General features: G+C 40.8%; 1 protein-coding gene across 19 annotated transcripts in view; it reads left to right on the top strand.

Annotated features, from left to right (window-relative positions):
- The window catches only part of GOLGB1 (golgin B1), a 97,962-nt gene that overhangs the window by 58,209 nt on the left and 25,964 nt on the right, over positions 1–13,789 (top strand). For all 19 annotated transcript variants that reach the window (XM_055259030.2, XM_055259034.2, XM_055259033.2 and 16 more), the window contains 2 exons: positions 215–2,126; positions 9,389–9,567. In XM_055259030.2, the coding sequence (XP_055115005.1) occupies positions 215–2,126; positions 9,389–9,567 (2,091 nt within the window). The remainder of the gene's footprint in view (positions 1–214; positions 2,127–9,388; positions 9,568–13,789) is intronic.

The following is a 13,789-nucleotide window of genomic DNA, read 5'->3' as shown; positions in this document are numbered from 1 at the left end:
TATGAACCCTTAGGTGTGATATACCTTTAATACATAGCACTCAGTAGATAAACATGTAGGTGCAGAGAATTAATACCTCTTCAGTAAAACATTTAACACCTGTTATGAATGTTAATTCATTTGTAAATCTGTTGAGTACCTGTTACAGTATTTGTTCCTTGGGAAACATAGTTTTTTTCTTGAAATCTGTAACTAATGACCTTCTCTGTTTCAGGCTTGAACATGACAAGCAGATTTGGGAGTCCAAGGCCCAGACAGAGGTCCAGCTTCAGCAGAAGGTCTGTGATACTCTACAGGGGGAAAACAAAGAACTTTCATCCCAGCTAGAAGAGACACGCCACCTATACCACAATTCTCAGAATGAATTAGCTAAGTTGGAATCAGAACTTAAGATTCTCAAAGACAAGTTGACTGATTTAAGTAACTCTTTAGAAAAATGTAAGGAACAAAAAGAAAACTTGGAAGGGATCATAAGGCAGCAAGAGGCTGATATTCAAAATTCTAAGTTCAGTTATGAACAACTGGAGACTGATCTTCAGGCCTCCAGAGAACTGACCAGTAGGCTGCATGAAGAAATAAATATGAAAGAGCAAAAGATCATAAGCCTGCTTTCTGGCAAGGAAGAGGCAATCCAAGTAGCTGTTGCTGAACTGCGTCAGCAACATGATAAAGAAATTAAAGAGCTGGAAAACCTGCTGTCCCAGGAGGAAGAGGAGAATATTGTTTTAGAAGAGGAGAACAAAAAGGCTGTTGATAAAACCAATCAGCTTATGGAAACACTGAAAACCATCAAAAAGGAAAACATTCGGCAACAGGCACAGTTGGATTCCTTTGTTAAATCCATGTCTTCTCTCCAAAATGATCGAGACCGCATAGTGGGTGACTATCAACAGCTGGAAGAGCGACATCTCTTTGTAATCTTGGAAAAAGACCAACTCATCCAAGAGGCTGCTGCTGAGAATAATAAGCTTAAAGAAGAAATACGAGGCTTGAGAAGTCATATGGATGATCTCAATTCTGAGAATGCCAAGCTAGATGCAGAACTGATCCAATACAGAGAAGACTTGAACCAAGTGATATCAATAAAGGACAGCCAACAAAAGCAGCTTCTTGAAGTTCAACTTCAGCAAAATAAGGAGCTGAAAAATAAATATGCTACATTAGAAGAAAAGCTGAAGGAATCTGAGGAAGCAAATGAGGATCTGCAGAGGTCCTTTAATGCCCTACAAGAAGAGAAACGAGATTTATCTAAAGAGATTGAGAGTTTGAAAGTATCTATATCCCAGCTAACAAGACAAGTAACAGCCTTGCAAGAAGAAGGTACTTTAGGACTCTATAATGCCCAGTTAAAAGTAAAAGAAGAAGAGGTACAGAGGTTAAGTGCTTTGCTTTCCTCCTCTCAAAAGAGAATTACAGAACTGGAAGAAGAATTGTTTTGTGTTCAAAAGGAAGCTGCCAAGAAGATAGGTGAAATTGAAGATAAACTGAAGAAAGAATTAAAGCATCTTCATCATGATGCAGGGATAATGAGAAATGAAACTGAAACAGCAGAAGAGAGAGTGGCAGAGCTAGCAAGAGATCTGGTGGAGATGGAACAGAAATTACTCATGGTCACCAAAGAAAATAAAGGTCTCACAGCACAAATTCAGTCTTTTGGAAGGTCTATGAGTTCCTTGCAAAATAGTAGAGATCATGCCAATGAGGAACTTGATGAACTGAAAAGGAAATATGATGCCAGTCTGAAGGAATTGGCACAGTTGAAAGAACAGGGACTCTTAAACAGAGAGAGAGATGCTCTTCTTTCTGAAACCGCCTTTTCAAGGAACTCCACTGAGGAGAACAGCTTGTCTCACCTTGAGAAACTTAACCAACAGCTCCTATCCAAAGATGAGCAACTGCTTCACTTGTCCTCACAACTAGAAGATTCTTATAACCAAGTGCAGTCCTTTTCCAAGGCTATGGCCAGTCTACAGAATGAGAGAGATCACCTGTGGAATGAGCTGGAGAAATTTCGAAAGTCAGAGGAAGGGAAGCAGAGGTCTGCAGCTCAGCCTTCCACCAGCCTGGCTGAAGTACAGAGTTTAAAAAAAGCTATGTCTTCACTCCAAAATGACAGAGACAGACTAGTGAGTAGCTAGTTCTTTCTTTCTGATCTGTTTATGAGTTTTTGAACCTTTCTTTAAATTTATTTTTATAGAAAAGGATAAACACATTCTTATACATATTATCTGGGCACTCAGGGGAAGTATTATGTATCCCACAGGTTCTGTTTGGTCTTAGAGAAACACAGAAACATGATTTAAATTGCTAAACCTGCCAATACCATTAGAAAAAAAATCAGAAATTTCCTTGGCACAGAACTCTCCATTGGTTATTAAAGGACTAAGAGGTGGAGAGCTGTTTTATGTATTTTATATACACAAAGACACATGTAAATGTTTCCAGAATTTGTCATAGCTTAACTGAAAGAAAGTAAAAGGACCACTTAGTGCCTTCTTACAGTGAAGTATAAGGGTCACTTAGTGGCTTGCTTACACTTTAGCAATAGATTATCTGGTAGAATTTGGAACAGAAAGGACTTAGTTCATCTCATGGGTAGCTCAACCCTAATTTGTCAAAAATTTAAAAAAGTAATGTAAAAAGAGTTTCTTTAAATAAGTTTAAATGACTTTTTAGTAAAGTTTTATTTGCAAGCTGAACCATTTACCCACTTCCTTTTAATACCCAACATTTCCAATGGGAGAAAAAGCTAAAGAGGCTTCCTAATGCTGACATTTGACAGCTTTTAGTAGGAGCCAGGAGTTTAATCCAGGTCTCCCAAGATTCAGGGGCAAAAACTGGAACTGTATGAGCCAAGCCAGGTTGTCGGGATTCTACTGCTCCTAGGCTCAAGCAGTCCTCCTGCCTCAGCCTCCCAAGTAGCTGGGATTACAGGCATGAGCCACTACTCTTGGCTTGTTAGGGGATTCTACTTTGCAACATTACTGTCTTCACTTTCATGATAGTCTGTTAACTCTATCAAGGCTTTGTATTTGTAGGAAAATAGGCCAAATAGGAAATAAATGGAGTTTTGAAAGGCTAGGCTTTCCATTTTGAAATGTGACCCATACCCAGAATCTGAAAATTCTGATTTTTAAGATTAGCTCTAGTGAAAAGATTATTTCCCCTAACTGTAGAGTGAGTTTTTTCTTTTCATTGTAGGTAATTGTGTTCATTCCTATCTCACTTAATATCCTATATTTATAGACAGTCTTTCCCCTTTTGTAATCTGAACAAAGCCCCTCTGTTCAATTATGGTTTTGACTTCCAACATACGCATACTTGTTTATATTTTTTAAATAATTTGAGTTTAGCTGACTTTGCCCCGGGAGCTTGGCCTTTTGTCTGTCTTTTCAGAACATAAATGCAAAAGGTTTTATTCATCAGGATGGTATGTGCCTCAAAGCTGTAATTTATGATATGCTGGTATTGATTATCTTCTAAGTCAAAATCTTTTTTCATGGAACTGTTAGGATAGATTCTGAATTAGCTAACTATGTTTAATTCAGTGAATTGCTTTATTATTCTTATCTGTTATAAACACTAGGCACTAAACTTCGCACATTTTTGTCTGCTGGATAGTTACAGCCAAGCCAACTTTTTTATTTTCGTGTTTCTGTAATTCACAGTCATATTATTCTGTTCCCAAAGGCTCATAACTGTGATTTTATTTTATTTAACCATCAAGATGCATCACTCCTTTATTCACAATGTGCCTCAAATATTTTTATTTTCCATCTTCAACATCCTAAGATAAGCTCTAACACTTTACCCTTAAACTGTTGTAATAATATTGCTTCCAGGTTATCATCTCACCAGTATTTTCAGACCATGGCCATATAAGTCTTTCTGAAACTCTACTTTATTACTGCACTACTCAAACATACTTAAAAGTTGTACTATCTCTAGAATAGACTTAGTATTCAAACCGCCTTTAGTCTGGCATTTAAGACCCTTTTTTTCTTTTTCTTTTTTTTTTTTTTTTTTTTTTTTGAGATGGAGTCTTGCTCTCTCACCCAGGCTGGAGTGCAGTGGTGCAATCTTGGCTCACTGCAACCTCCGCCTCCCAGGTTCAAGCAATTCTCCTGCCTCAGCCTCCAAAGTAGCTGGGACTACAGGCATGCGCCACCATGCCTAGCTAATTTTTGTATTTTTAGCAGAGATGGGGTTTCACTACATTGGCCAGGCTGGTCTTAAACTCCTGGTCTCAAGTGATCCACCTGCCTCGGCTCCCAAAGTGCTGGAATTACAGGCGTGAGCCACCGTACCCGGCCAAGACCCTGTAATTTATTCATACCTTTCCAGCATTCCCTTTTACTGCTCCCTACGGATACCCTTCATTCACACCAAACTGATCTACTCAGTATGCAATAATCACACCTGGTACTTCCTACTTACCCATATTATCATCTGCAGCCAAAATATTCTCCCAATTGCTTTCCTTTTTTAAGTATCTATTTCCCACTATTTAAAGGTCATTCCAGAGCTCAAATCCTCTTCTTACATTTCATGATTGCCTGATTTTCTTTTGCCTTTGTACTTCCCTAGTACTTTACTTATCATTTGTCCCATATTGCCTTATTGTGTGTGTGTGTGTGTGTGTGTGTTTAATTTCTATACACAATTTTGTATTTCCCCAATTAGATTGCAAACTCTTGGTAAGTGTCATGTCTTATACTTATTTGTACATCTTTAGCATAGAATTGACTAAGCAGATGTCATATCTCTAGGGGGTGCCTGTATTTATCTATACTCTCCTGATTCTGAAAATGACTTGGGGTAGCATATAAAGATATAAACAGTTTTTCAAGATAAAATAAAAGGGACTGAGAAGGAGGAGAAAAAGAGGATAGGCTAGAAAAAGATTAAACCAGGAGTAAGGTTAGTGTCCCAAGGGGAAGTCACCATATCCTGTACTGTGTTAGAAAGAGGGATCCATAGTTTGCTCTGAGGTTTCTATTAGCCATCCGAAAGAGGGAATGAAAACCACATGCATGAACTGTAGTATTTATAGTCTAGGAGAAAAGGAGAAAGAAAAATCACCTACTCAAGACAAGAATAGTCTTTAAGTATTGAGGCCTGTAAGAAATTTCTTCTGTGTTCCCATAAAAAGAACACTATGCAGTTGTGAAACATCCATTACTTCTCTACGGTAAATATCATAATGTGTTTTTTAGGGTTTTTATTTAGCTGTCCCTTAATGTAAGTGCAGAACAAAAGAATTATGTCCAGTTCACTAAAACTACCACTCCAAGGAGCTAAAATGCAGTCCCAGGCACATAGCTTTCTGATGATCCATTCTAGGATATCTCTAGTCTAGTATCTAGACTAGGAGTGAGTGTATTGCATAAAGGAATATGTTTTTGCCTTAAATCAAAACAAAAATATATTTTGGGGTTTGGGTTAAAAATAAAGTTATATGGCACATATTTAATTAGTCACTAAATTCTACAATGTTTGGTGGGAAGAGCTAAGAGCAGCACTACCTCAACCCCATTTCTTCTGGGGCAATTTGCTTTCAACCCTTTTAGCTTATTCTTTCAGTATTTCCTCTGTATCTAAATATCATGCTTATATTGCATTTTTGGCTCTTTGTTGCATCAACTATTGACTTTCTTTACACTAACAGGGTTTAGCTCGCTGTACTCTCCCTGCTTTCACAGTAAACCTTGTTAGTGTATCCACTTTCTATTTATTTATTTATTTATTTTGAAACAGAGTCTCGTTCTGTCACCAGGCTGGAGTGCAGTGGCACGACAGTTCACTGCAACCTCTGCCTCTCGGGTTCAAGCGATTCTTCTGCCTCAGCCTCCTGAGTAGCTGGGACTACAGGTGCGTGCCACCTTGCCCAGCTAATTTTTGTATTTTTAGTAGAGATGGGGTTTCACCATGTTGGCCAGGATGTCTCAATCTTTTGACCTTGTGATCCACCTGCCTCGGCCTCCCAAAGTGTTGGGATTACAGGCGTGAGCCACTGCACCCGGCCAGTGTGCGCACATTTTAATACAAACCCCTTCCCCATTTTCTTGATGTAATTTAATTTTTAATTTTGGTTAAATCAATTCAGAGTTACATTTTTATGACTACAAATGCTACTAGAGCATTAGAGACATGTTACTTTTATTTTCCTGAGTCTTTCTGTTTTTCCCAGATTAATAACAGTTTTTGTTATTGTTGTTACTTAGTTTTCTTTGTACTTAATGTAATTTAACCTCAGATTTACTGCCATTTGTCCACATCTCCTTTCAAGATGTTTATTCCCATCAATTTCTTCTTCAGGAAGAAAACTCTCCTGGAGTACCTGATTTGCTCCTATATCAACCAGTGGCCCTGTACTCCTAGGATACCCTTTCTATCCCAGAATATTTCCTTTCACCTTTCTCCTATATTAGATCTCCTATTTTGTCTATTCTATGTATTCCTTTTCTTGGTTTTGTGCCATCTTTTTCTTGGAATAAGTCATTCAGTAACTCCCTAAGAAATGATACCTGGAAGGTAAATTTATTGAAAATGTCTTTATATCTCTCTTATCTGATTGATAGTTTTGCTGGATATAAAATTCTAGGCTGAAAATAATTTCCCTTCAAAATTGTGAAGACATTGGTTTATTGCTTTTTAGCTTATACGTGGTTTACAAGTCTAAAGCTATTCTGATTCCTGATCCTTTGTATGTGATCTGTTTCTCACTTCCCTTCCCCTCACCCCACCTTCCCTCCCTTTCTCCCCTATTCTGAAATTTTTTGATAGTATAATTTGGTATAGGTCTTTTTCTTCATCATGCTAACTAGTCCTTTGAATCTAAGAAATCATACTAGTAGCTTTTTGGAAATTTCATTGAATTTTTTTTTTTACCATTTTCCTCTATCCTTTTTCTCTGTTGTCTTATTTCTGAAATTTTTGTTATTTAGATGTAAGACCTTCTTGATTGCTTCTCTAATTTTCTTACCTTTTCTCTTTTTTTTTTTGCTGTATTTCTGGAAGATTTTCACACCTTCATCTTTTGATTCCAAAATTTTTTTCATTTTTGCCATTATATTCTTAATTTCTAAGGTTTTTTTTTTTGTCTCATAGCTAGATTTTCTCTTTTTTTTTTTTTTTGAGATGGCATCTCGCTCTGTCACCCAGGCTGGAGTGCAGTGGCATGATCTCAGCTCACTGCAACCTCTGCCTCCCGGGTTCAAGCAATTCTCCTGCCTCAGCCTCCTGAGTAGCTAGGACTACAGGCGCCTGCCACCACGCCCAGCTAATTTTTATATTTTTAATAGAGACAGGGTTTCACCATGTTGGCCAGGATGGTTTCGATCTCTTGACCTCATGATCTGCCCGCCTCAGCCTCCCAAAGTGCTGGGATTACAGGCATGAGCCACCGCACCCGGCTGGTAGATTTTCTTCTCTTTCTAAGGCTAGTGGTGGTACTTTTGTTTTTTGACATTTTCTTATAATGAGTTTCTCTTTATAATTTTTAATTTATGCTATAGTGTTTCTTATTTACAATGTTATCTCTTAAATCTTTGAGTACATTACATTTTCTCCCCTGGTAATCTCTTCTAAATTACCTTCTCTAGTTGGTTTTCTTCCCTTCCTTAATGTTAGCCATTCTTCAGGTGAAGGTTAATCCTCGATGTACTCTTCATGTTTAAGGGGAGGGTCTAAAAGCTTGTGAGTAGGACTTACCAATGGAGTTTCATTGCATGATGATCTTACTGAGCTTATTGGTAGCCCTTATCTCAGTATCTTTAGTTTCTCTTGGGCTGGTCAGATTTTCAAGAGAAGACTTCTCATTTCCTTTGCGGAGGGAAAAGGACTTTTACCAGCACCCTTCAAGCTCAGTAGGGAAAAGGCTTCAAGCACTCAGGAAGCATGCATTCACTCTATTTGGAACAATACCCTTACCTGCAGCTGTGCGTCACGTGCCATAGTCCACAGACACTTCTTTTACCTCTCGAGAGAATAAAATTAGTTGTCTGTTGGGGTAACAGAAAGTGTGGAGCTGAGGAGAGTATCTATAGATGAAGTTGTTTTCTGGCCAGGCACAGTGGCTCACACCTGTAATCCCAGCACTTTGGGAGGCCAAGGTGGAAGGATCATTTGAGACCAGCCTCAGCAACATACTGAGACTCCGTCTCTCCAAAAAAAAAAAAAAAAAATTAAAAGAAATTGCTTCTTAAGCAGCTTTCATCTAGACCTCCTTATCTCAGCTATCACCTCCCTCCCACCCCCATCACCATATTTTCCAGAGGTACCTGATGCTGTTAATTCCTGAGCCTTTTGAAGATTCTGCAGAGTAAGTTCTACTGATTCTTGGATTTCTTACTGCCAGCTTTAGATTCTGTTTTCTCAGATCTGTTAAGTCAGTTACCACTTACTCATCTGCTTTTCAGCTTCCAAAATTAATTTTATTGCTGCTGATTCCTCTATTGTTTTTCCTGTTCTTGTGTTTTGTGCTTTAAAAAATGCTATTATTTTAGCTTTAGCAATGTTTCTAAGTGGGTGAAAGAGGTGTGTGAACAAGACCCCCATCTTTGCCCAGATGTCCTGACATTATTTCTCCCTTACTAAGCTTTTAATGGGTATTGGAAATAAAGAAGTTGAAAATATATCTGAAATGTAAGTAGGCAGTGTTGTTAATTAAAGGCAAGTCTGTCATCATCACTAACTTTATGTGTGAAGTGCATTAATTTGCTCGTTTACTTCTCATATTCTTATGAAAAAAAGTACTATAATTATCTTCATTTAATAGATGAGGAAAATTAGCCCGGGCGACAGAGCAAGACTGCCTCTCAAAAAAAAAAAAAAAAAAAAAAAGAGAGAGTATGAGGAACATGCATTGGGTCACATGTCCAAGAAGTAGTAGGATATCTAACTCCAGAGCCTAAGTGTCCTTAACCACTGATCAGCACTGCCTTCTTTATAATCAGTATCCACTAAGCTACAGTTAAGATTGATAGCCCTGTAGGAAAGTTAAGAACCGTAACAAGGACACATGACTAGTTCTTGTTTTAGGATGTGACCACCCACAGTGAAGCTATAGGTCTCTTAAGTCTACCCCACGTCAGAATTGTAGCCCTAAAGTGAACTTAGGACCTTAGGAGCCGGGGGAAGGAGTGGAAGTTGCAGGAATAGTCAGACCTTGTAGCCTTGATGGCAGCTCCATGGGTGATTTCCACCAGCCTAGCTGCATGTATTTCACCACTTTAGAGACTTATGCTGCAGTGATATGTCATCAGTGGACTGTTAGGTGCTGGTTTCATGTTGTGGTGTCTGACTACTTGGTAGGGAGCTACCAGTGACTTACAGTTAGATGAATGAGATGTGACAAATAATCCTTTTACTTTCCCTTTGGTTAAAGCTGAAGGAATTGAAGAATCTGCAGCAGCAATACTTACAGATTAATCAAGAGATCACTGAGTTACGTCCACTGAAGGCTCAACTTCAGGAGTATCAAGATAAGACAAAAACATTTCAGATTATGCAAGAAGAGCTCAGGCAGGAAAACCTCTCCTGGCAGCATGAGCTGCATCAGCTCAGGTACTATAATCCCTCCTTTTCAACTCTTTTCATTTTAACTTTTTATTTTGAAATAATTGTAGATTTGGGAAAATAGTGCAGAGAGGTTCTATGTATCCTTCACCCAGTTTCTTCCAGTGATGACATCTTACATAACTGTAGCACACTATCAAAACCAGGAAACTGCCATTGGTACAATTCACAGACCACATTCAGATTCCACCAGTTTTACATGCACTGATTTGAGTATCTGTGTGTGTGGTTCCATGCAATTTTGTGACATGTATATTTTAGCACCACCAAAACCAAAATACAGAACTACTCCATCACCACAAATACGTCCTTTGTGCTACTAGTTTATAGTCACGTTCCTCCCTTCCCTACCTTCCTCACATCCTTAACCCCTAGCAACCACTAATCTGTTTTCAATTTTGTCATTTTGAGAATGTTTTCTAAGTGGAATCTTGCAGTATATAACCCTTTGAAATTGGCTTTTTTCATGTGCCATAATGCCCTTGAGATCCATCAGTTTTATTGTATGTATCAATAGTTCATTCTTTTTAGTATAAATAATGTTTCATATTATGAATATACCACTGTATTCACCTGTTGAAGGACATGCATATTGTTTTTAATTTTTAGCTATTCTAATACTACTACTATGAACATTTGTGTATAGGTTTTTGTGTGGACCTACGTTTTCATTTCTTTGGGATAATTGCCCAGGAGTACAAATGCTAGCTCATATGATAAGTGAATGTTTTGTTTTTTAAGAAACTGCAAAACCACTCTGCATAATGGCCGAACGTCTTTTTAATGTGTGTATTTGACATCCATATATCCTCTTTGTTGAAATATCTGTTCATGTCTTTTGTCCGTTTTCTAATTGGGTTAATTTTTTACTGTTAAGTTTTAAGCGGAACAGCTCCAGTCTACAGCTCCCAGCGTGAGCGACACAGAAGACTGGTGATTTCTGCATTTCCATTTGAGGTACCAGGTTCATCTCACTAGGGAGTGCCAAACAGTGGGTGCAGGACAGTTGGTGCAGCGCACTGTGCGCGAGCCGAAGCAGGGCGAGGCATTGCCTCACTCGGGAAGTGCAAGGGGTCAGGGAGTTCCCTTTCCTAGTCAAAGAAAGGGGTAACAGACGGCACCTGGAAAATCAGGTCAGTCCCACCCTAATGCTGCGCTTTTCCAATGGGCTTGGAAAACGGCACACCAGGAGATTGTGTCCCGCACCTGGCTCGGAGGGTCCTATGCCCATGGAGTCTCACTGATTGCTAGCACAGCAGTCGGAGATCAAACAGCAAGGTGGCAACGAGGCTGGGGGAGGGGCGCCCGCCATTGCCCAGGCTTGCTTAGGTAAACAAAGCAGCCAGGAAGCTCGAACTGGGTGGAGCCCACCACAGCTCAAGGAGGCCTGCCTGCCTCTGTAGGCTCCACCTCTGGGGGCAAGGCACAGACAAACAAAAAGTCAGCAGGAACCTCTGCAGACTTAAATGTCCCTGTCTGACAGCTTTGAAGAGAGTAGTGGTTCTCCCAGCACGCAGCTGGAGATCTGAGAACAGGCAGACTGCCTCCTAAAGTGGGTCCCTGACCCCCAAGCAGCCTAACTGGGAGGCAGCCCCCAGTATGGACAGACTGACACCTCACTTGGCCAGGTAATCCTCTGAGACAAAACTTCCAGAGGAACTATCAGACAGCTGATTTGCGGTCTCACGAAAATCCGCTGTTCTGCAGCCACCGCTGCTGACACCCAGCCAAACAGGGTCTGGAGTGGACCTCTAGCAAACTCCAACAGACCTGCAGCTGAGGGTCCTGTCTGGTAAAAGGAAAACTAACAAACAGAAAGGACATCCACACCAAAAACCCATCTGTACATCACCATCATCAAAGACCAAAAGTAGATAAAACCACAAAGATGGGGAAAAAACAGAGCAGAAAAACTGGAAACTCTAAAAAGCAGAGCACCTCTCCTCCTTCAAAGGAATGCAGTTCCTCACCAGCAACGGAACAAAGCTGGACGGAGAATGACTTTGATGAGTTGAGAGAAGAAGGCTTCGGATGATCAAACTACTCCGAGCTATGGGAGGAAATTCAAAACAATGGCAAAGAAGTTAAAAACTTTGAAAAAAAATTAGACAAATGGATAACTAGAATAACCAATGCAGAGAAGGGCTTAAAGGAGCTGATGGAGCTGAAAGCCAAGTTTTGAGAACTATGCAAAGATTGCAGAAGCCTCGGTAGCTGATGCGATCAACTGGAAGAAAGGGTATCACTGATGGAAGATGAAATAAATGAAATGAAGCGAGAAGGGAAGTTTAGAGAAAAAAGAATAAAAAGAAACGAACAATTTCCGGCCAAGATGGCCGAATAGGAACAGCTCCGGTCTCCAGCTCCCAGCCCCAGCGACACAGAAGACGGGTGATTTCTGCATTTCTGCTTGAGGTACCGGTTTCATCTCACTAGGGAGTGCCTAACAGTGGGTTCAGGACAGTCGGTGAAGCGCACTGTGCGCGAGCCGAAGCAGGGCGAGGCATTGCCTCACTCGGGAAGCGCAAGGGGTCAGGGAGTTCCCTTTCCTAGTCAAAGAAAGGGAAAACAGACGGCACCTGGAATATCGGGTCAGTCCCGTCCTAATACTGCGCTTTTCCAACGGGCCTGGAAAACGGCACACTAGGAGATTGTGTCCCGCACCTGGCTCGGAGGGTCCTATGCCCACGGAGTCTCGCTGATTGCTAGCACAGCAGTCTGAGATCACGCTGCAAGGCGGCAACGAGGCTGGGGGAGGGGCGCCCGCCATTGCCCAGGCTTGCTTAGGTAAACAAAGCAGCCAGGAAGCTCGAACTGGGTGGAGCCCACCACAGCTCAAGGAGGCCCGCCTGCCTCTGTAGGCTCCACCTCTGGGGGCAGGGCACAGACAACCAAAAACTCAGCGAGAACCTCCACAGCCTTAAATGTCCCTGTCTGACGTGGTTCTCCCAGCACGCAGCTTGTGATCTGAGAACGGACAGACTGCCTCCTAAAGTGGGTCCCTCACCCCTGAGCAGCCTAACTGGGAGGCACCCCCCCAGTGGGACAGACTGACACCTCATTCAACCGGGTACTCTTCTGAGACAAAACTTTCAGAGGAACTATCAGACAGCTGAATTTGTGGTCTCACGAAAATCCGCTGTTCTGCAGCCACCGGTGCTGACACCCAGCCAAGCAGGGTCTGGAGTGGACCTCTAGTAAACTCCAACAGACCTGCAGCTGAGGGTCTTGTCTGGTAGAAGGAAAATTAACAAACAGAAAGGACATCCACACCAAAAACCCATCTGTACATCACCATCATCGAAGACAAAAAGTAGACAAAACCACAAAGATGGGGAAAAAACAGACCAAAAAAACTGGAAACTCTAAAAAACAGAGCACCTCTCCTCCTCCAAAGGAACGCAGTTCCTCACCAGCAACGGAACAAAGCTGGATGGAGGATGACTTTGATGAGTTGAGAGAAGAAGGCTTCAGACGATCAAACTACTCTGAGCTACGAGAGGAAATTCAAAACAATAGCAAAGAAGTTAAAAACTTTGAAAAAAAATTAGAAGAATGGATAACTAGAATAACCAATGGAGAGAAGGGCTTCAAGGAGATGATGGAACTGAAAGCCAAGTTTCGAGAACTACGCGAAGAATGCAGAAGCCTGAGTAGCAGATGCGATCAACTGGAAGAAAGGGTATCGCTGATAGAAGATGAAATGAATGAAATGAAGAGAGAAGGGAAGTTTAGAGAAAAAAGAATAAAAAGAAATGAACAAAGCCTCCAAGAAATTTGGGACTATGTGAAAAGACCAAACCTACGTCTGATTGGTGTACCTGAAAATGATGGGGAGAATGGAACCAAGTTGGAAAACACTCTGCAAGATATTATCCAGGAGAACTTCCCCAATCTAGCAAGGCAGGCCAGCATTCAGATTCAGGAAATACAGAGAACGCCACAAAGATACTCCTCGAGAAGGGCAACTCCAAGACACATAATTGTCAGATTCACCAAAGTGGAAATGAAGGAAAAAATGTTAAGGGCAGCCAGAGAGAAAGGTCGGGTTACCCACAAAGGGAAGCCCATCAGACTAACAGCTGATCTCTCAGCAGAAACTCTACAAGCCAGAAGAGAGTGGGGGCCGATATTCAACATTCTTAAAGAAAAGAATTTTCAACCCAGAATTTCCTATCCCGCCAAACTAAGCTTCGTAAGTGAAGGAGAA

Source organism: Symphalangus syndactylus, chromosome 21 (genome assembly GCF_028878055.3).
Source record: "Symphalangus syndactylus isolate Jambi chromosome 21, NHGRI_mSymSyn1-v2.1_pri, whole genome shotgun sequence".
In the NCBI taxonomy this organism is placed as follows: domain Eukaryota; kingdom Metazoa; phylum Chordata; class Mammalia; order Primates; family Hylobatidae; genus Symphalangus; species Symphalangus syndactylus.
Note: the sequence above shows the minus strand (reverse complement) of the source record. Positions and strands in the feature narration are given on the sequence as shown.